Source organism: Salvia splendens, chromosome 15 (assembly GCF_004379255.2).
Source record: "Salvia splendens isolate huo1 chromosome 15, SspV2, whole genome shotgun sequence".
NCBI lineage: Eukaryota > Viridiplantae > Streptophyta > Magnoliopsida > Lamiales > Lamiaceae > Salvia > Salvia splendens.
Window position 1 is genome coordinate 18352055 of NC_056046.1, and position 19708 is coordinate 18371762.

The 19708-nt window shown below is 35.2% G+C and overlaps 3 protein-coding genes across 4 annotated transcripts; 2 read left to right on the plus strand and 1 right to left on the minus strand.

Annotated features, from left to right (window-relative positions):
• The first annotated feature begins 1737 nt into the window (after nt 1-1737).
• LOC121766411 (probable protein phosphatase 2C 55) lies at nt 1738-5804 on the plus strand. Of its 2 annotated transcripts, none has more exons than XM_042162702.1 (5): nt 1738-1885; nt 2030-2532; nt 3394-3712; nt 5208-5357; nt 5452-5804. In XM_042162702.1, exons 2-5 carry the CDS (start codon nt 2093-2095, stop codon nt 5731-5733), a joined length of 1191 nt encoding a protein of 396 aa, XP_042018636.1. In that variant the 5' UTR covers nt 1738-1885; nt 2030-2092; the 3' UTR covers nt 5734-5804. The 2 variants fall into 2 exon arrangements, with proteins under 2 accessions (XP_042018636.1, XP_042018637.1); XM_042162703.1 differs by having other exon boundaries at nt 2033-2532.
• A 395-nt stretch (nt 5805-6199) lies between these two features.
• On the minus strand, nt 6200-8955 carry LOC121766810 (vicilin-like seed storage protein At2g18540). The gene is made up of 5 exons (XM_042163049.1): nt 8673-8955; nt 8400-8584; nt 8239-8319; nt 7612-7914; nt 6200-7528 (listed from the first exon to the last, which is right to left on the minus strand). The coding sequence occupies exons 1-5, from the start codon at nt 8953-8955 to the stop codon at nt 6200-6202; spliced, it is 2181 nt and encodes a 726-aa protein (XP_042018983.1).
• A 2806-nt stretch (nt 8956-11761) lies between these two features.
• LOC121769070 (plant-specific TFIIB-related protein 1-like) lies at nt 11762-14803 on the plus strand. Its single transcript, XM_042165747.1, has 3 exons — nt 11762-12397; nt 13230-13388; nt 13896-14803. Exons 1-3 carry the CDS (start codon nt 11825-11827, stop codon nt 14667-14669), a joined length of 1506 nt encoding a protein of 501 aa, XP_042021681.1. The 5' UTR covers nt 11762-11824; the 3' UTR covers nt 14670-14803.
• Nucleotides 14804-19708: the final 4905 nt, after the last annotated feature.

A 19708-nucleotide genomic window follows, 5' to 3' on the forward strand; every position in this document is an offset into this window, starting at 1 on the left:
GACGGAGATAGTACTAAATTTGATAAGGGTCCATGGGGGTCCATGGCTCAACCTGACTTTGTAGTGATTAAGAGATAATGGATTTAAGTTTTATGTGAATATGAATTTATGAAATTGTGAGATTAATTCTCACAATTGATCAATGAGCCTTCATTAATCATGTTTTTAGAGGTTTCATAATTACATGTAATAATTATGAACACCAATAACGTCTACACACATATGCAAGTCCACATTTGTTTGAAACAACACACTTGGGCAAGTATAAAAAGCAAAGAAGAAATGTTAAAAATAGCAACATTTGTTTTAAAGAATAGTGAACTACTCCATGTTTGGTTCTTAAACTTTAAATTTATATCAAACGCGGTACTCAAACTTTATAAATATCACCACACGTCCATAAAGTTTGATTTGATATCATTGGAGGAACTCTTGCACTTTTTGAACTTTGTTTTTCAAAATTGATTTGATATCATTGGAGGAACTCTTGCACTTTTTGAACTTTGTTTTTCAAAATACTTTCCAGCCCTAAAGGGGCATTTTAGTCTATTTGTGATGAGAGAAATTCAAATAAATTTTTATTTGAATATATTTTGAATTTTTAAAATAAAATTCAATTAAATTAAATTATCCTAATATTATAGCCATTATATGATTGATTTACTGTACACAAATTCATATCATATACTATCTCTTCAAATTCAGAAAAGAAAATGGTGCAGTCTTGCTCGTCACAAATAGACTAAAACATCCCTTAAGACTGGAGGGCATTTTGGGCAAAAAAGAAGTTCAAAAAGTGCAAAAGTCCCTCAAATCATATTAAATCAAAGTTTATGCGCAAGTAATGATAATTTTAAAGTTTGAATACCGAATTCAATACCAATCTAAAGTTTAGATACAAAAAATTTAGTTGTGTCTTTAGGATAATGTCGTCGTTTTTTAGATTGGGCGGCAGATAAGTTTTCCATTCATATGGCGCGGCGCCGCTCACGACCTCATATAAAACGTCTTCCCCCACCTGAAATCCAAATCCAGCTCGTGAACCGGCAGCCACATGGCATTTCCCTCCCCCGTCTCAAATTATTCCAAGCCCTTTGCCAAATGAATTCCACGCCTTGGATTTCCAAGCTTCACATATCATCAACAACGAATGTCGCCACCCCCGATAACATCTTACATCTCAAATTTGAAATCACCGCTACTCTAACCAAATCAAAGGTTCAAAATCTTTACCACTAATCCAATTAATATACATCAAATCCTACTAAGTTAACAAATCTGAAACTTAAATAGCTACAGCACACAGGCTTGGGCAGCGATGGTGGCACAAAGGGAGGCAGTAGTAGTGAGGCGAGGACAACGTCGGTGGTGTGAGGCTAGGAGAAATTCTGTCGTAGAACTTCTCCAAACCAATAATATAATGATTCTTTCGATCTTCAAGGGCATTAAAGCTAAAAAATATTAGACCTTCAAAAATTTCCCGCTAGGTATACGCGTACCAAAAATTGAGTTTAGATAGGGGTGTGAGTATTTTATATTAACATTTTAATAAAAATCTTATTGTATGCAAATTAAGAAATCATCCAAAATTTTCCTGAAGCTAGAGAAATGAAGCAAATGCAGATTGGCAATCGGATTATAAATCACACTTCATTAAATAAAAAAAAAAATCGGATTAAGGCTTTTCATAAATTGACAAGTCCACAAAGAAAATGGGCTTTTGTCTCTACCGTTGGAAGTTGGGCTTCAGTTTTCTTGGTGATTGTGTTGTGAGCGCCGCCGTCGACGCTACCAAACCACCACCACATCATAATTTTAAATTTCCCCATATACAATAATTCTTTCTGCCTTCTGAAATTTGTGTATGAAGTGATAAGAGCATAAGGTTCATTTCTACCCTAACTCACTACCATCCTCTTTTCTTGCAATTTTGTTCGCAGATTTAATAAATTAACTGTGCATTCAATCCTCTCTCTGTTTTGAATTCAACAAGTTAGAAAGCTAAATTTAAAATCTTTACTTTTGGCAGCAGTTGATGTGTATGTAATTCCACAATGAATGGCGCAAATTGAGTGAATATTTGAGGAGAGAAATGCCAATGGGATTGCTCTGGAATCTCAATACTGCCTTTTGTTTTGGCCTCCCGAGAGCTGCTAGAGTAAAGCAATATCAGCCTCTGCATTTCATAGAAACCCTCTTTTTTCAGAATTGTTCCAGTAGCAGTTTATCTTTTTGTACACAAAGCATGTCCACTTATTCCATAGTAGCTCCTGCGGATGTTGTGGTTGATACCTTAGTGTCTAGTTATGGTAATTTATCCGGTGTTGTTAAGCCCGGTGGTGTGCATTTCGGCTCTAGGAGTCCTGAGATACGTGGGAGAGCTAAATTGAGCTTGACAAATGTGGCAATTGGAAGAAAAAATGGTGGTGTGCAAGGATGGTTATTACCTGATTTTGAGCAGAAAAGCATCCGTACTTTCTCATCTTCATGTCACTCTGGAGATATTCCAATTGTTGCAGTTTCGGACAAGGAGTGCGTGTTTTTTTGTTCTGGTTTATTTTGTCTTGAACCTGCATTGGCTGATGTGAATCATTTTAGTTTTTTTTTTGTGGAATTACGGAACAGAGGGATTTCACTGGCATGAGTATGCATTTGGGATTTAGATAGTTGGTATCGTTCCTTCGAAGAAAAATTGTGGCGTGCTCTTTTGCTTTTTCTTTACTTTTTATGCTTTGTTTTTGTCTTAGTTGTAGGGCTCGAGATAGGGTTGTGACACTTCATCTATGTCTTATCTTGATACGCACACATTTCTGAATTAATTGGTAACTTTTACAAGTTTGGGGAAGAGGGTGCCTGGGTTCTGTTCATGGATTTGAATTGAAGCTAACCTTGCTGATGGAGTTCCTGTTATGTTTTATCTGTAAAATTTAGCACCGAATGAAATGTGTTTGTGTAGTTTTTGCTGCAAGATTGTGCCTAAACTCCTCAAAGAGAACAAAGTTGTCCGCCACTCATCCTTTGATCTTTTTACATCCTAGCTGCCTTTGTGCGTTGCTTGTATGACTTCAATTGATTGGACATCAGCCTATTTGTAAAATTTGAATGTAGTGTTATGAAATCTTAATATGATGCTCCTTGGCTAATGAATGTGATACTTTCTTCTTAATAAATAAATGATGCAGCCTGCGATGCTTGAAGCCAATCATGAATTTTGATAGATGAGTGAATCAGTGAAGGTCTCACAAGAGGGCTGAAATGCTATATGTTCTTTATAAGTGTTTAAAGTTATAATTACTGTCAATTCTTGACTTTCAAGGAATATTCGCAGTTTTATTTCAGCATAAACATTTTTATGCTCTATATATTGATACTGATAATGCTCAATTTCTAAAGGACTTCAATCCATAGCACTCTCAAGCTTCTTTCTGGAGCGTGCTACCTTCCCCATCCAGCTAAAGAAGCTACAGGAGGAGAGGATGCTCATTTTATCTGTGTCGATGAGCAAGTAATTGGTGTTGCTGATGGTGTTGGTGGTTGGGCAGATGTTGGTGTTAATGCAGGAATATATGCACGTGAGCTTATGTCAAATGCGGTTGCAGCAATTAGTAAAGTTCCAGATGACGTTGATCCTCTTTCTGTGTTGGAAAAAGCTCATGCCGCAACTAATGCCATGGGTTCATCAACAGCCTGCATTGTCGCCCTCAAAAACCAGGTTTGAACTTTTAATTTAAAATCTGGACTTGCTATCATAATCTTTTACCTCAACAATTACTCGTTTTGGAAATGTTGGTACCATAGCTCTGTCAAAATAAAGTTTTCAACAATAGAGGGTAAATGGCACATTGATGTGGTACAGTTTGCTTATATGAGTTACTTGAGTGATACAGAAGCATTGCTGCATTAGGATGTTATCACAGATGTGTGTGCTTCTCTAAGTAATCTGCCTCTCTGTTTCTGGACTCGTTAAATGTTGGGATGATTGTAGAAACTGTCATTGTCACGTTGTGGTTTTACCTATTTAGCAGATGATTTAATTTCTGCATGAGTACATAGAGAAAAAAAAGAGAATTAAAGATAAAAAAAAATTATTTCTTATAGAGATTGAAATGACTACTTTGCTAACTGTTAGCCATTCATATCCTCAATTACTATCCATCAGTCCACAATTTTTTTACATCAATAAATAAAAGAACATAAATAAAAGCAAGAAATGACTTATCTATACACACATTCACACATAAAGAGCAAGAGAGAAGTATATATAAAATCGATATTATGCATGTGTTCCCTGTTATACTTGCGTTTAGTTGTGGGTGAAAAATTGACGGGGGGAGGGGAATGTAGGTTGGGAATGGGTGTTTGTTTTGGGATTGTGAAGGAAGATGTCGAAAGAGAGAATGGAGTTAATAAGGTCATGGGTAGGGGAGGAGGATCATTGATGACCTACTCACCTTCTTTTGGGGGCACTCAACTACTAAGGCCTTTTTTCTTTATTTTTTTTTGGGGGGGGGTGAGCATTTTGTTGGCTTGGTCGATAACCAAATAACAGATTTTCCCCCAAAAATGCACCAAAATAACCAAACTTTTGCTAAGGCCTTGATTGAATTAAAGCTGAATTTGAAGTTCCGTTTGGTTGTTTTTTCCAGTACACTGAACCTGTGACTTGTGACATATTGTTTAAGTTACCTTGATTATGAACTTGATTGATTAAATAGCAAATTGTCACAGACTCACAGTAAGCTTATCTAATTGAAATTTTAGTTAACAATTGGCTTCTTTTTTTATTTAATGAGATGGGATCTATTGGGATAATTTCCTATCCTGAAATTTTGGTGTGTGACATTTAGAAGAGGAAGAGAACTCAAAAAGTAGATATGATCAGATTTCAGGGGAAAACTTGCAGCATACATTAGAAGCTATTTTTGAGGAAATAAATGCTTAAATTATTTGCAGTAACAATTGAAGGCTTGCAGCTGGTTATAATTCAGAAACAATAGCAACAGATTATTAATTAGACATTATCAAGATTCCAGAAATATAGACATTGTCAATTTCAATTCCATATGTGGAATGAAGCCAATCATGTTATTTATCATCATGAGTAGTTCTTTTCATTTTCAACTGATCAAATTCTAGGAAGCAATATCCAATATCTTCTTGTAGAAAGGTTGGAGGATTTGTTCTAAAAGATTTTTCCATTTAAGCAGGATCTCCATGCCATTAATCTTGGAGATAGTGGCTTTATAATTGTTAGGGAAGGCGTCCTTATATTCGAATCACCTGTGCAACAACATGGTTTCAATTTCACATATCAACTCGAACGAGGAAACCAGGGAGACCTACCAAGTTCTGGTCAGGTGAGTCCAAAAGGAACTTTTAGCATAACAGCACCCCAATTTTCATCTGCTTGTAATTTAGTAAGATCCGACATTGTATTTATGCAAACATCAGGTTTTCAAGATTCCGGTTGTATCTGGAGACGTAGTTGTTGCAGGAAGCGATGGCCTGTTTGACAACTTGTATGCTAAAGAGGTAGCATCCATTGTGGCTGATGCAGTTAAACAACAACTCAGCCCCAGCGATACAGCACAGAAGATTGCAGCTGTTGCACGCGCACGCGCACTACACACGAAACATCAGACTCCATTTTCTTCTGCAGCTCAAGAAGCTGGGTATTCGTATTATGGTGGTAAACTTGACGATCTGACGGTTGTCGTCTCTTATGTCTCGTGAACATTTTGCTTAGCACTCTATATCCTTTTGAGTTCTCGCTGTTGTATTTCGGCATAAGACATTGTATGAACTCGGATAAAGTTATGTCCCTTATCAGCTAAATTTTCTTCAGCAAAAAAATGAAGTTATGTTCCTTATCAGACGAAATTTCTTCAGCAAAAAAAGGCATCAGTATTCCTGGCAATGCAATCACAAGAAGTAAACAGTGAAGGGCAAGTAGGTTGGTTGCAATCTGTGAATGAGCATAAACATGTAGGGCTTGAAGAGTCAAAGGCCCCATTTATTAGCAACTTCAACATTCACGTTTAAATGAAAACACTCTGTTCAAGTTAGAATTTATTCCATGAAAAAACATGCACACGTTTTATTTTAAAATTACAAGCATCCTTCATTGCAAGTACAAGTCTACAAAAGTTGGACATCACAATCTTGATTTTCATGTTCATGGGCCTCTCCCTTGCTCTTCTCATTCCTCTTTCTCCTTTCTTCTCTCTTCTTCTCTTCGTTCAGCTTCTTCCCTTCTCCTCTCCTCCTCCGCTGCCTCTTCTTCTTCGCTCCATTGCTCTTCACGTTCGCGTTCCTCCTCTTCCTCCCTTCGCCTTTGCTTCTCTTCCCTTCCCCTTTCTTCTTCCCGTCTTTGTCTCTCTTCTTCCTCCCTCCTTGCTATCTCTGCCTCCTCCTCCCTTCGCCTCTCTTCTTCCTCTCTCTTAGCTGCCGCTCGTTGTCTCCTCCTTTCTTCATCCTCTTCCTCTCTCCTAGCCATTTCCTCCTCTTCCTCCCTTTGCCTCTCCTCTTCCTGCCTCTTAGCCTCCTCTTCTTCTTCACGCCTTTTACGTTCTTCTTCTTCCCTCCTTGCCGCTGCCTCTTCCTCCTCCTCTTCCCGTCTCTTCCTCTCTTCTTCCTGCCTTCTAGCCTCCTCTTTTTCTTCCTGCCTTTCTCGTTCTTCCTCCTCCCTCCTCGCTGTTTCCTCTTCCTCCTCTTCCCGTCTCTTCCTCTCCTCTTCCTGCCTCTTAGCCTCCTCTTCTTCTTCCCGCCTTTTACGTTCTTCTTCCTCCCTCCTTGCCGCAGCCTCTTCCTCCTCCTTTTCCCGTCTTTTCCTCTTTTCTTCCTGCCTCTTAGCCTCCTCTTCTTCCTCCCGCCTTCTCTGTTCTTCTTCCTCCCTCCTCGCTGCCTCTTCCTCTTCCTCTTCCCGTCTTTTCCTCTCTTCTTCCTGCCTTTTAGCCTCCTCTTCTTCCCTCTCTCTCTCTTCCTCTTCCTCTTCCTTTCTCCGCCTCTCTTCCTCCTTCTCCCTCGCCTCCTCTTCCTCCCTCTCTCTGGCTTCCTCTTCTTCCCTCTTCCTCTCCCCTTCCTCCCTCTCTCTTTCTTTCTCTTTCTCCTCCTCCAATATCCTCAACTCCTCCTCAGCACAAGAAACACACCCCAAGATGACCGACTCCTGTTGCGAATCCAACAGCTGATCCATTGTCATATTCTCCACATTAAACGACGTCGCCAACACATCCTTACTCAAGGTCCGTAGCACTGATGCCTGCCCTGCCAAAAACTGAGGATGATTCTTCTTCGCAGAGCTACTAAATCCCATGAACACGAACGTCTCGTTGTTGAAAGCCATCTGAGCCATTGGGTAAAACCTTGGCACGACAAAGATGTCACCTTCTTCAACCTCGAACCTCATCTCACTGCATCCCTTCCCATTCAAAACACTCGGACATACTACACGAACCATTCCCCGCCCTTGCACGACCACGGAAACCTCAGTCGCCACAGGATTCCAGTGCGGCCCCATCATGGATCCCTGCCATCATCACCCCAAGATTAAGGTCAGTAACATACATAAACAACGATACCGATGGTGGTGGACACAGTAAGGTGAGTTACCGCTGTCAAGTTCACCATGAATAGACCAATGTTGGTGCCCTTCAATGCAGAGAGCTTCTTCCCTGTCACTGTGGTGCTCCAGCCGTTGCTATTCTGGAAATCTTTATCCTCTTTGAAGAGATTGAACAATTTTGTACTCGACTTTCCCATTCTCTTGCTCAACTCGAATATGTCGCTACCGAGAAGGCTTCCTAGGAATTTTCGCTCCATCTCCCGTGTCCTTTTCTCACTTTTGGAAACTCCATGGATTATTGCCGGCGGCTTCATTCCTCTCAATAACTCTTCTATTGCTTCATCGCGTACCTTAGAATCAAAGGTTTATACACATCTAGTCGTGCTTATCAACAAAATAATATTGACAATGGTGAAAAATACTCATTTTCTTAATCAATATATAAATAATCCAATTAGCTAAAGTTGAAAAATATATTTTAATTCTAGTTCTTTTTGTTAAAATAGACTATTTCAATCATCATGAAATTGTAAATACAAGTAAAATAATGTTAACGCGACGTAGGGAGTGAGCATATGAAATAAAATGTTATAGAAATCTCAATTTATTTTCTGATTTTATACTATTATGGTAAAAATATATACTCCATTTTAGATAAGTAAAGAGAAATCCACCTTGAAAGCTGCTTGCAACACTTTCTTGTCGAAGCCAAGAACCATATCGCGGATGCTCGAGTAAGGCTCACTTGGCGGCTCCTACATAATTCCAAAACATTTTACATAAATAGTACTTACTTAATAAAATAAAAGAATGAGTATAGATATTATTATTATACATGCATATCATGTATGTTTGAATTGGGGAAGATGGAATGAATCCTAAGCTTGCGGCGCTGAGTCTCCGTCTCCAAATTGCTCTCAATGAAGAAAACAGCTCCGGCTTTAAGTCTGTAAACATCTCCGCTCCTTAAATCCGCCCTTTTAACCTCACTTTCCTCCGTCCAGAATAACTTCCCACTCCCTAATTAACAACATTTTAATTTGATTTGATTTGATTTGATTTTCAACTAAATAAAATAAAAATATTGGTTTGATACATTATAGTATACCTGTGTGGACATAGAAGGCCATATCGGAATGGAGGATAACAGGAAGGAAGAGTGAATTGGGATCCATAGTGAAGAAATGAACAAGAAAGGAAGAGCCCACACGAGCAGCTACAATCTCCCCATTCTCGGTGGAAACCAAAACCCTCCTATTTTCCCTTCTAACCACAAACCCTTCTTCTTCATATTCATTACCATTACAAGTGATGGCAATCACACACCACACACAAAATGTTACTATCAAAATGGGTCTCATTTTTGAAGAAGTGAAAAAGTCTCTTGGCATGGGTAAGGGTTGAACTTGATTGAATGGAGTTGAGGTTTTGTTTGGAGGTAGGATGAGAGAGAGAGAGAGAGAGAGAGAGGGTGGGGATACGTGGCTTCTGCATGAGAGAAATCCATGCCACGCGGAGAGGTTGTCTTTTGCTTCGCTGTGCTGTGCTGTGCATGGCTGTATATCGTCGGAAACCCAAACATCCTATTGGGCCGGCCCATCAGATCGATTTTTATAGGCTTTCTCGCCTTTGTTTAAGTTGAATAGTTTTCATTTTCCTATACTTACAAAGTTACCACCTACCACCTATAAATTGAAAACTTATAGGAAATTTGTTTTCAATTATATGGCTGGACTTCTATATGGGTTGTTATTAAGATTTTCTGTTCCACAATATTTTGCATTCACTGTATTTAATAGTGGAAATAAAAAAGATTAAAGTGAGATGAGGGAGCTGTTAAGATAAGAAATAAATTTTGATTGGATTACCAAATAACTTTTGCCTCATAATTATCATTTTAGGCGTCCTTTGATATCATAGTCTCTAATTATAAATTTAATATTCCCTTCGTCCGACTTTAAGAGTCTTTATTGATTATATTTATGTGTCCCACTTTAGGACTTTCCATTAAAATGTTCAATAAATGGTAATAGGCCTCATATTCTACTAATTTTTTTGCACTCACATTTTATTACTACCTTCGTCCCACAATAGAAGTCACATTTGGTGTGTGCATGGATTTTAAGAAATGTAACAAATAGTGAGTTGGAAAAGTTTGTGGAATATATGGTCCGCATTTTTATATTAATTTTATAATAGAATGTGAGTGAAGTGGGTTAGTAGAATGTAGGCCTACATATCATTTATGATAAAAGTGAAATGTGACTCTTATTGTGGAACAGACCGAAATGACAAAATATGACATTTATTATGGGACAACCGGAGTATAAAACTAATACTATATAAAAGTAGAACTCATATTCCACTATTTTTTTCACCAATTTTCTTTTACATTTCTTAAAACATGTGCCGAACTCAAATGTGACTCCTAAAGTGGGACATATGAAGTATTTAATACTAAAAATTATTTAGATTTGGAATTAAATTATAATAATATCCTTTCTATTTTCTAAATAAATCCTTTCTATGTTATATTTTAATTCCAAATCTTGACAATAAATTAAAAAAATAAGATTTTAGAAGGCAGCAAGATCGAATAATATAAACAGCTTCGAGAAAGCAATGGAACATATTAAGGACATGAACAAAGGAGCATAAAAGTACTTGGATGGTTGAAAACACGAACAAGGAGATATGGTGGACGATTGCAGTGGATTTTCTAAATAAGAAAAATATTTTATAAATTTTAATATTAAATTAATCAGGTTAATATATTGATTAGATTGATAATTAACTCATTAATTTGGTCAGTTGACTGTATTTAATTATAGACCAAAAAAACTGTACTACAAGAATAACTGAACTTATGAGTAACCACACAGAAACTCTAATTTTATAAAAACATGATTAGTTTTGATATGATCCTAACAAGTAAATCCTAACACGTGTAGTTACGAAACAAGTAAAAGACTAATTTTAAATTTATTAAGAAAATGATTAGTTTTGATATGATCAAATCTATAATAATCTAAAGTGCAAGTTTGATGAAAAGTTCTTTATACTTTTTTTTGTAGGGAAAATGGAAAGATGAGGTGTCTTTTATTCAAAAATAATTTTTTAAGGCAAAAACAATTGGACAAATAATAGCTCAATAAAATGCTAACTTCTTAAAGAAGTGTTAAAACACATTTAAATAGTGCACTACCATTAAATTTTTTTATAATTAAGTTATTAAATTTATATATTAATTAGCCTTATACTTGAGTTAAATCGGAATTGTGCTAGAGAGTTTAGTTTGCCTTCCATTTATTTAGGTTAAAATTGAGATTTAATCATTTATTGCAATACTTTTTAATATAAAGAGTAGTGTAAATTCTCACATTATTCAAAACAAACAAGATGCATAAAATATTATCGTTTTTTTAAGTGATAGTAGTAATTTACTTTTTATACGTATATGTAGCGGGAAGTAAGAAATTTATTCTTTCCAATATAAAATATTCATTTAGTCTTTGGAAATGTATATCAAGTTATGCTATGGTCTGAAATTAAAAGAAAGAAATAAACAGTCAACTAAAATGTGATTATTGGATCATACAAATTTTCTAACTTGACTTCTCGAAGAAGTTTTAAATTTATATGATTTAAATTATTCATATATTTAATGTGGATATGTTTAATATTCCATATATTTTTTTCAAATAAATTTTTTATAAATTAAGCTATTAAATTTATATATTAATTTACCTTTTATTTGAATTAATGACTTGCATAACACTTTAAATAAACATCTTTACTCACACATATTTTTTTTTGTATATCTTATTCTAATTAATTCATACTCTTTGATCATTAGTCACACATCTTATTTTTGTCATTAATTTTATTGTTTTTACTTCGTTTAGATTATAAATTAAAATTGCATAAATGTTTCATTCACTGGGGAATAGTAAATTCTTCATTTTAAGTGAGACAAGATAAGTACATTTCTGTTTTTTTAAATCTCCATATTTCTTTCAATTCTTATTTTTTATATATTTATTATATTTTATATTCATTATTTGAAACTATTATGTTCACTGCATAGCTCGGTTGTTAATAATAGTTTTGTTAATGTGAGTGTGAATGTGGAGTAGGAATGTGTTAGGAATGTTGAAGCAGAAGATCTACTTCGCGTGACTAGAAGTAGTAAGATGAAAATGCTTAAACCACAACATCAAATTTGAAAAATAAGCTTCAATTATTATTAGCCTATCCCAAATGCGTTGCCCTTACTGTTCCTCCGGGCAGGGGCGGTGCGCCACCAGCAGCTCGGGCCGGAGCATAACTGAGTGCGCCTCGTGCGGCCGCGTGGTGGATGAGCGCCAGACTCAGCCGCAGCACCTCTTCCACCTCCGCGCTCACGACACCCCTCTCTGCCTAGTCACTTCGGACCTCCCCCTCCCCAAAACCCCCTCCGACGACGAAGACCCCTTCGAGCCCACCGGCTTCATCACCGCCTTCTCTACCTGGTCCCTCGAGCCCTACCCTGTCTTCGCCCACTCCTCCCTCTCCTTCGCCGGCCACCTCGCCGAGCTTGAGCGGGTCCTCGAAACGACATCGCAGGGGACCGCTTCGGGCCCCTCCGTTGTTGTTGATAATCTTAGGGCTTATTTGCAGATTATCGATGTGGCTTCCATTCTCGGATTGGATTGTGATATATCGGACCACGCCTTTCAGCTATTTAGGGATTGCTCCTCCGCCACTTGTTTGAGGAACCGTAGCGTTGAGGCGCTCGCCACTGCCGCGCTCGTGCAGGCCATCCGAGAAGCTCAGGAGCCGAGGACCTTGCAGGTAATCGGATTCTGTTGTTCGTCTTTGCAATTATTGTAATTGTGGAATTTCAATTTTTGTTTTGAGGTTTATGCATTTTTTTTTATTTTGTAAAACCTAGGACAATGGTGATATTTGATTGTTATAGATAATATAGAGTTGTGGAAAGTGCTAGTAGACATTGGAGATGCGTTAAACAAGCTTTGTTTTGGGGGATTTTGCATAGTGGAAAATTGAATTAGTGGAATAGAAATGAAAACAAACATATAGAACTTGTCTATTTGATGCTGAACTTCTCTTATTTAAACTATAGTTGTAGATAATGGATTCTTGTTTTGGGAGTTTTGCACGGTAAAAGATAAAAAAAAGTGGAATGGATATAAAAACAACCATAATCTCAAATTTGTTTGTTGCTGAACTTGCCTTATTTACAGTATTATAGAGAATGGATTCTTGTTGTAACTAATAAAGAAACACACCTCTGAGAATGGGAAACACCTGCAACTCATGAACACAAATTATAAAACTTCCTTCGTCTTAAAAGAGACTACATGCTAAAGGGTAATCTAGATACATACATTGATCACATAGATAGAAAGTGACCATTACAAATGGACACATGGCTTGGTGTGATTGGTCAATCATATTCGGAACCAGTCCAAAGACCCCATTGACTGTTTGACTTCTCCGCTCATTGGAGCCAAGAAAAGTAGATTGTCTCGTGTTAGCTCCTAAATTTGTTAATATTTGGGAAAACGAGCTGGAGAGTGTCTTAGATCACTGTAAACAAGCAGGCGTTTTATTTTGTTGTATCCCTCAGGTTTCTAAGTTGTTGTCTTGAATTCATTTCAAGGAAATATCGACCGCTGCAAATCTACCGCAGAAAGAGATAGGGAAGTACATCAAGATACTTGGAGAAGCTCTACAACTGAGTCAACCTATTAATAGCAATTCAATATCTGTACACATGCCGAGGTTTTGTACACTTCTCCAGCTCAACAAGTCTGCTCAGGTACTTGTTTTAATCTGTTTCTTAAAGATTCCTTATATTTTGTCTGATTGAAGCTAAGTTGTGCATGCCCATAAGATTTCCTCAGGTACTTGTTTTAATCTGTTTCTTAAAGATTCCTTATACTTTGTTTGATTGAAGCTACTTTGTGCATGCTCATAAGATTTCATACAGTTTTTGTATTGGAACTACTCTCAGTTGCTTGACAGCAAAGTGTGCTGTCATTAAGTACTGTCCAAGCTTGTTTCGTATACATCGAAAGGAAAGGAAAAGAAAAGAGGGATTTCGGTGCTCCATTTGCTTTGATTTAACTATCTTTTTCTCCACATTCGTAAGCATTAATTATCTAGACAATTGTTGTTTAGAGGTTCATGCTTCATTTCCTTTGATTTAACGATCTTTTTCTCCACATTAGTATGATTGTATCTCTGTGGGCTTAATTTTTTGTAGTTGATAATGCCCATATTGCCGTATATATTTTCGCATAATTGTTGCTCTTGAACATTAAAGGAGCTGGCAACACACATTGGTGAGGTTGTGATCAACAAGTGCTTCTGCACACGCAGAAATCCAATAAGCATATCTGCAGCTGCTATCTATTTGGCATGTCAGCTGGAAGATAAGCGCAAGACACAAGCTGAAATCTGCAAGGTGACGGGTCTTACAGAAGTCACTTTGCGGAAAGTATACAAAGAGCTATTGGAGAACTGGGACGATCTTCTCCCATCAAATTACAATCCTGTTGTTCCTCCAGAGAAAGCATTTCCAACTGCCACTATTTCCTCTGGGCGCTTATCATCATCTAGAGGTGATCTAGTTGAAGGAACTCCCCTTGAAAAGCACACCGAGAGCAGGCATACAAAACCCACTGAAACGTTAGGCACATCCCTTCAGACCAAAGGCAAAGAGAGTGCTGCTTCTGAAAGCAAAGAGAGTTTCCACAGAGCCTACAACCAAACAATGCTTGGGACACCATTCTGGAAGCCCCAGGTTCCTGTTGGAATTTCTTCTACTCAGAGACCCGATTCGACTCAAAATATGGAAATTGATTTACAATGCAATATTGGGGAGGATAAAAGATTAGATACAGATGCAACGGCTGCTTCTAGCTCCCTGAGACATGTTCAGTTTCCTTCTCCACCTGCTTTAGCTGCTGGTGTTGTGCCGTGGCCTTTTCGGCCTCCACCAACTGCAGCAATGCAGTTTATGCAACTTCACAAGGGAGGATCAGATATGGTAGATAAAGGCTTTATGCCACCAAATATAAATGATAAGTTCAATTAGTGTAGCTTATCGGTTTTTGTACTTATGTATGCTTCAAAATGATGCGTCCATTGTATAATTGAATTGGGGGCTTTGGATCTGTATCTTTGGTACTTACCTGCTTGCATTTGAAACAAGGTTTATTTGTCTGTAAATTCTACTTTTCTGATCAAATTTTTATGTTAAATTGGGGGCTTATGAAACAAGGTTGATGACTTACCTACATGACTTTATGCCACCAAATATGAAACAAGGCTTTATGCCACCAAATTTTTGGCAAATTCTACTTTTCTATACCAACTTTAAAATCTGTTTATACTATCTAATCAATGACATGGTTGATGACTTACATGACACTATTAGATATTAATCAAAATGATGTCACATTGTATTATGTTAAATTCATTAATTTCATTCGTGGAATTAGAGGTCATATTAAAAAATAATGCGATGGAAGGGAGAAAATGAAAAAATGAAATTATTTTAAAAACAAAACGCAATATCTCCAATTCTTCACATACCTATTTATTTCTTTGGCAAATGGGCTAAACAAGATAAAAGCCCAATTGTCCAAATAATAACAGACGAAAAAGAGTACTACACCTAATAAACAGATATGGGCAGCACAAGGAGAGATACCCCTGAAATCTATTATATATATATACCACCACATAATATGCCATATGCAAGCAAGTTATAATTGATTGAAATTATACGGTTCCATCCTAAAATCAATCAGTGATAGGAGAAGTAACCTGTTAAACTTATACAATGGTTCCAATTATCGATGTGAGATACTGTTATAGTTATTTTTATTTCATTGCCAACATAAATTACTGACTGTGGAGAAAATCAAAAGAACAGTACGTTCGTGTATTTAAATTAATAAAAAAATCGAGGCAAAATCAGAAGACTGATGGAAGTTACCGAAACGTGGCGTAGCGAGTGCGAGAAGTGAAATATGCATGCATGGTCTACTTCAATTAGGCATAACGTGTTTATCTAGAGTTGGAGATAAAGACATGATTTATTTAGTTGGTGTAGATTGTGTAAGATATATCTATACAACTTAGAGACAGTCCGACACATAGATGGACCACCATTAGCCATGGATTAATTCATGTGTGTGTATGTTTATATATATATATATATATATATAGCCTTCATAGAAACTTGAGAAAGCTCCCAATTTGCACCCCATTATCTTCGGATCTATGTATGACACCTGAGGCTTTCATACAGATGGCCATTCTCATTCAACAACACGTACATCTATTCTACAAATATTATTCACCTGATTTAGTAAGTGAGTGCAAACCATGTGCACATAAAATATGGTAGAACCTTTTAGAAGAGAATAGATAGACAGCTAGCTTTGTTTCTTCTCTTTTCTAAGCATTACTATAAAATAAAAACACAAAACTATATGGTATATAACAATTAAGTAAGGGATGGCATGAAAGGAAGGGAGGTTGGCGTGCCACTTACCAACTTCCCATTGGAAGAATGCAATAATTACTAAATTAAGACAGCGTTAGATTCTTTTTATTTAGAGAAAATATTAAATATAGTGTGCAGAGATTGCCTGCTTCGGGTTGTGGAGACTAATCTTGATGTACGTGGCTTAATTGGTTCCTTGTGTTTTTATTTTACTTGATGTTTTAATTAATTAATTAATTAACCTATTCTGATAGTCGTAGTGAAGTAGGGGTTGTCTTCCAATAGAAAAGTTTGCATTTGATGACTAATGAAATCATGCACGTTTATATATGTGTATGTGTCTATGTGTTAATTGGTCGAATACACATTTGATTTTAGTATGTCTAGATACAATGACGTATACATTTTACATTAAAATGAGAGTTTATGGGGTACTACCTACATGTAACAATATTTATTAGATTTATTTCCAAGTGAATATTAAGAGATCTGCTGAGTTTTAAAACCCTATGAAACTAGAATATATATAGTGAGTATTGGCATTAAGATATTTGTTTTGATTATTTGTTGAATGACTCACTTAATTTGGGACATGCTAATAGTAATTAGCTGCTTAGAAAATGAGGTACTTTAATCACTTTTTATTTCTATTTATTTTATATTTTACCAATTTGGTATTAAAATTTGTGCCGTACCTAAAATTCATAATTTTATGAGATGGAGATAATATTTAAACAAACTTACTTAAGAATAGCATGCATCCTATGTAGGGCAAATGGTCTCCAGTCTCCACCTCTGTCACTTCTACTAGACGTCTAGACGTCTAGTATGCGATTCATTCTTTGTGCCTAAGAGAGATTTAGTTGTTTTTTTATTTATTTTTGTTAATTCACGAGTACTTATTTATTGATTTTTATTTTTATTTTGTTGATTTCATAAATATATTTAAAAACTAATTATAAGACCATAATTATCTTTGAAATACACTAATATATGTATACGTGATATAAAATTTTAATTTTAAAGCTCTTCCAAAACTTATTCTTTAATTAATTTATTTACCGTTTATATTTAATTTCATTTTGTAGGTTATGAGTGCAATTTAAGAATAAAGAAAAAAACTATCTAGCTACGTAAATATATAAATATAGTATAATATAATATTAGTAAATTTATTTAGAAACTCTGACTTTGTTTTTAAAATATAAGTATTAATTTTTTCAATTCATTTGTTAACAAAACACTGATGTTGCTTTTACTGATAGCCATCAAATGTATATCTCGTTTCTATCGATCATGTCAGGCCCCTTTTCCTTATGTCAATGACAACAAATTAAAATGCCCCTACATATATTAACAGGAATTTGGATCCCTCACCAACAAATTTCTAGCTTTGCCATTGATTATATTGTTGCATTGAATCAGGGGCGCACAACTAGGAATTTATAGGAAAATGAGCAAATTTATATATGAAGGAATTTTAAGAACTTGAGGAGAGACATTAGTGAGAGATTAAAAGAAATAAAATTTATAATAAAAAAAATAGCATGTGGTAAAAAATATGAGGAGGGGCCCACCTGCATCGAATAAGGATTTTTTTTTCTATTTTATTTTTTTTTTGTCATGAAACAATGATGTTTGAAAATCATAAAAAATCATTTTTTATACAAATATTATAAATGAAAAAGTAAAATAATTTTATGATTTAATATTATTTTTAAGAATAAAGCTATGCGGCCACATTATGGCCGGCCATAAATTAGTTAAATAACATAAAAAATTGATTTTTTTTAAATTTTTTGTTTAATACAACTTGATTTTACTTTTATATCATCTTCATTATTTGTTGCTCAACATGTTAGTGTTGCACTTTCGTAGTTTTTGTTCAACTTATTACTACTGTCATTTCTTGATTGTTTTTCAACGTATACACTAATTCGTGATATTAATGTGTTTTACGTAATGGAATTCAAAGATAAGTATCAACTCACAAGTCCATTCACACACATATAAGTTTATATCGATAATTCTAATTTTTTTATACATGTAAATGGATTAAATTAACTCTTTATGGCCGGCCACATTATGGCCATTTAACATCACTCTATTTTTAAATACCTACCATGCCTTCAGTTTTTAGGGAGTTTTGAGCCGAGGTGGAACTAACATGTCCACTCACTTTCACATGCATTTTATAAGATCATAACACCAATTGACTTGTGCAAACACACTTCAAATGTGGGCCATTGAATGATGTCTCACATTTTAGATGACAAGGTAAAAATTTTAATCATCATAATGCAAAATTAGTTTTGATAATTCCTTTTTTCCTTGTATGAAATATCAATCATAATAGAAATCAATTTTCTCTCTTCTAAAATAACTCAACATTCTAAATTCCATCTAACTAATTGATTTAAATTATCTTTTTATGAAACATATTGTATATCGAATAAATGTAATTTCATGAGGATTCTAATTAAATCTTAATTACATACGTTAAATTTACATGATAATTATAGATGGTTTAATTTCTCTCTCATGATTAAATTTCTTAACCGTTATAATGATAATGTACACCGAGTGTGATGATATTGGACAGTTAGTGTGACGAGATTGTGAAACTAATGAGGTGATATTGTGCAATTAGCGTGATGACATTGTGCAATTGATGTGATAACATTGTACAATTGGTGTGCTACCTAGTGTGGTGATTGTATAATTTGTTTGATGACAGTAGTATAAATTATAAACCTCTTAGTATGAATACATGCAATTAGGTATCATTAGGTTCTTCATAAAATTAAATTATATTTAGTAAAAAATGCTACAAATTAATTTAAATTTGGAATATTTCACGAGAAAGAAAATGATTAGCTTTAATTTGTACATAATTAACCGCTTAAATTTTTTGCATTGACCATATTAACCATATGATGGCGTTCGACAAATGATATAATGATATTGGTAACATCAAATTTCCAATTTTATGGGTAATGAAGAGTTAGTTTCAACTTTCATAATAATATGTGATTATAGGATAGTGATAATTTGCAAACTCTATATATTGTATATTCCAAATTTTTGTCAACACATTGTTAAATTTCAATATTTGTTGTTAACACGCTGTCAATCGATTATGTTGTGTTGACATCAAAATCTTGAAATCTAACAATGGGCTGACGTTATGTTGACAATGTGTTAACGGAATTTGGAGTTTATTTAGAGTTTGTATTTGATTACGTCTATTTAATCATATATAAAAGTAAATATAAAATATTAAAAAAATGGTAGTAGTACTATGACAGCAGGATAGATTAATAATTGAAGTTGAAAGTATAGAAAAGTATAATAATCAGATATTACCGAAGGTTTTTCGAGGAAAATGTGTTGGTGGATTTGATGTGGCTTGACATCTATAGGTTATGCTCTTAGAATAGTTCCTACCCAATTTCTACAATATAACAGTGACTTTTCTCGTTTTGAAAAGGTACATATCTTTTGTCCTTGTTTATTTGGAAAACCATATATAAATATCAACCAATTAACTAGTTCTTAATCTAATACTACTACAAAAATCTCGATTTTTACTAATAATCAATGATTTTGTAAAACGAATT

Bases quoted from the DNA above. Each gene is read 5' to 3' on its own strand.
- LOC121766411 (XM_042162702.1), top strand. From the start codon at position 2,093: ATGCCAATGGGATTGCTCTGGAATCTCAATACTGCCTTTTGTTTTGGC. The intron at 2,533-3,393 runs GTGCGTGTTTTT...CAATTTCTAAAG, and splicing joins GTTGCAGTTTCGGACAAGGA to GACTTCAATCCATAGCACTC. The intron at 5,358-5,451 runs GTGAGTCCAAAA...TGCAAACATCAG, and splicing joins ACCTACCAAGTTCTGGTCAG to GTTTTCAAGATTCCGGTTGT.
- LOC121766810 (XM_042163049.1), bottom strand. From the start codon at position 8,955: ATGCCAAGAGACTTTTTCACTTCTTCAAAAATGAGACCCATTTTGATA. The intron at 8,585-8,672 runs GTATACTATAAT...GTTGTTAATTAG, and splicing joins GGCCTTCTATGTCCACACAG to GGAGTGGGAAGTTATTCTGG. The intron at 7,529-7,611 runs GTAACTCACCTT...TGATGATGGCAG, and splicing joins TCATGGTGAACTTGACAGCG to GGATCCATGATGGGGCCGCA.
- LOC121769070 (XM_042165747.1), top strand. From the start codon at position 11,825: ATGCGTTGCCCTTACTGTTCCTCCGGGCAGGGGCGGTGCGCCACCAGC. The intron at 12,398-13,229 runs GTAATCGGATTC...ATTCATTTCAAG, and splicing joins AGGAGCCGAGGACCTTGCAG to GAAATATCGACCGCTGCAAA. The intron at 13,389-13,895 runs GTACTTGTTTTA...TGAACATTAAAG, and splicing joins AGCTCAACAAGTCTGCTCAG to GAGCTGGCAACACACATTGG.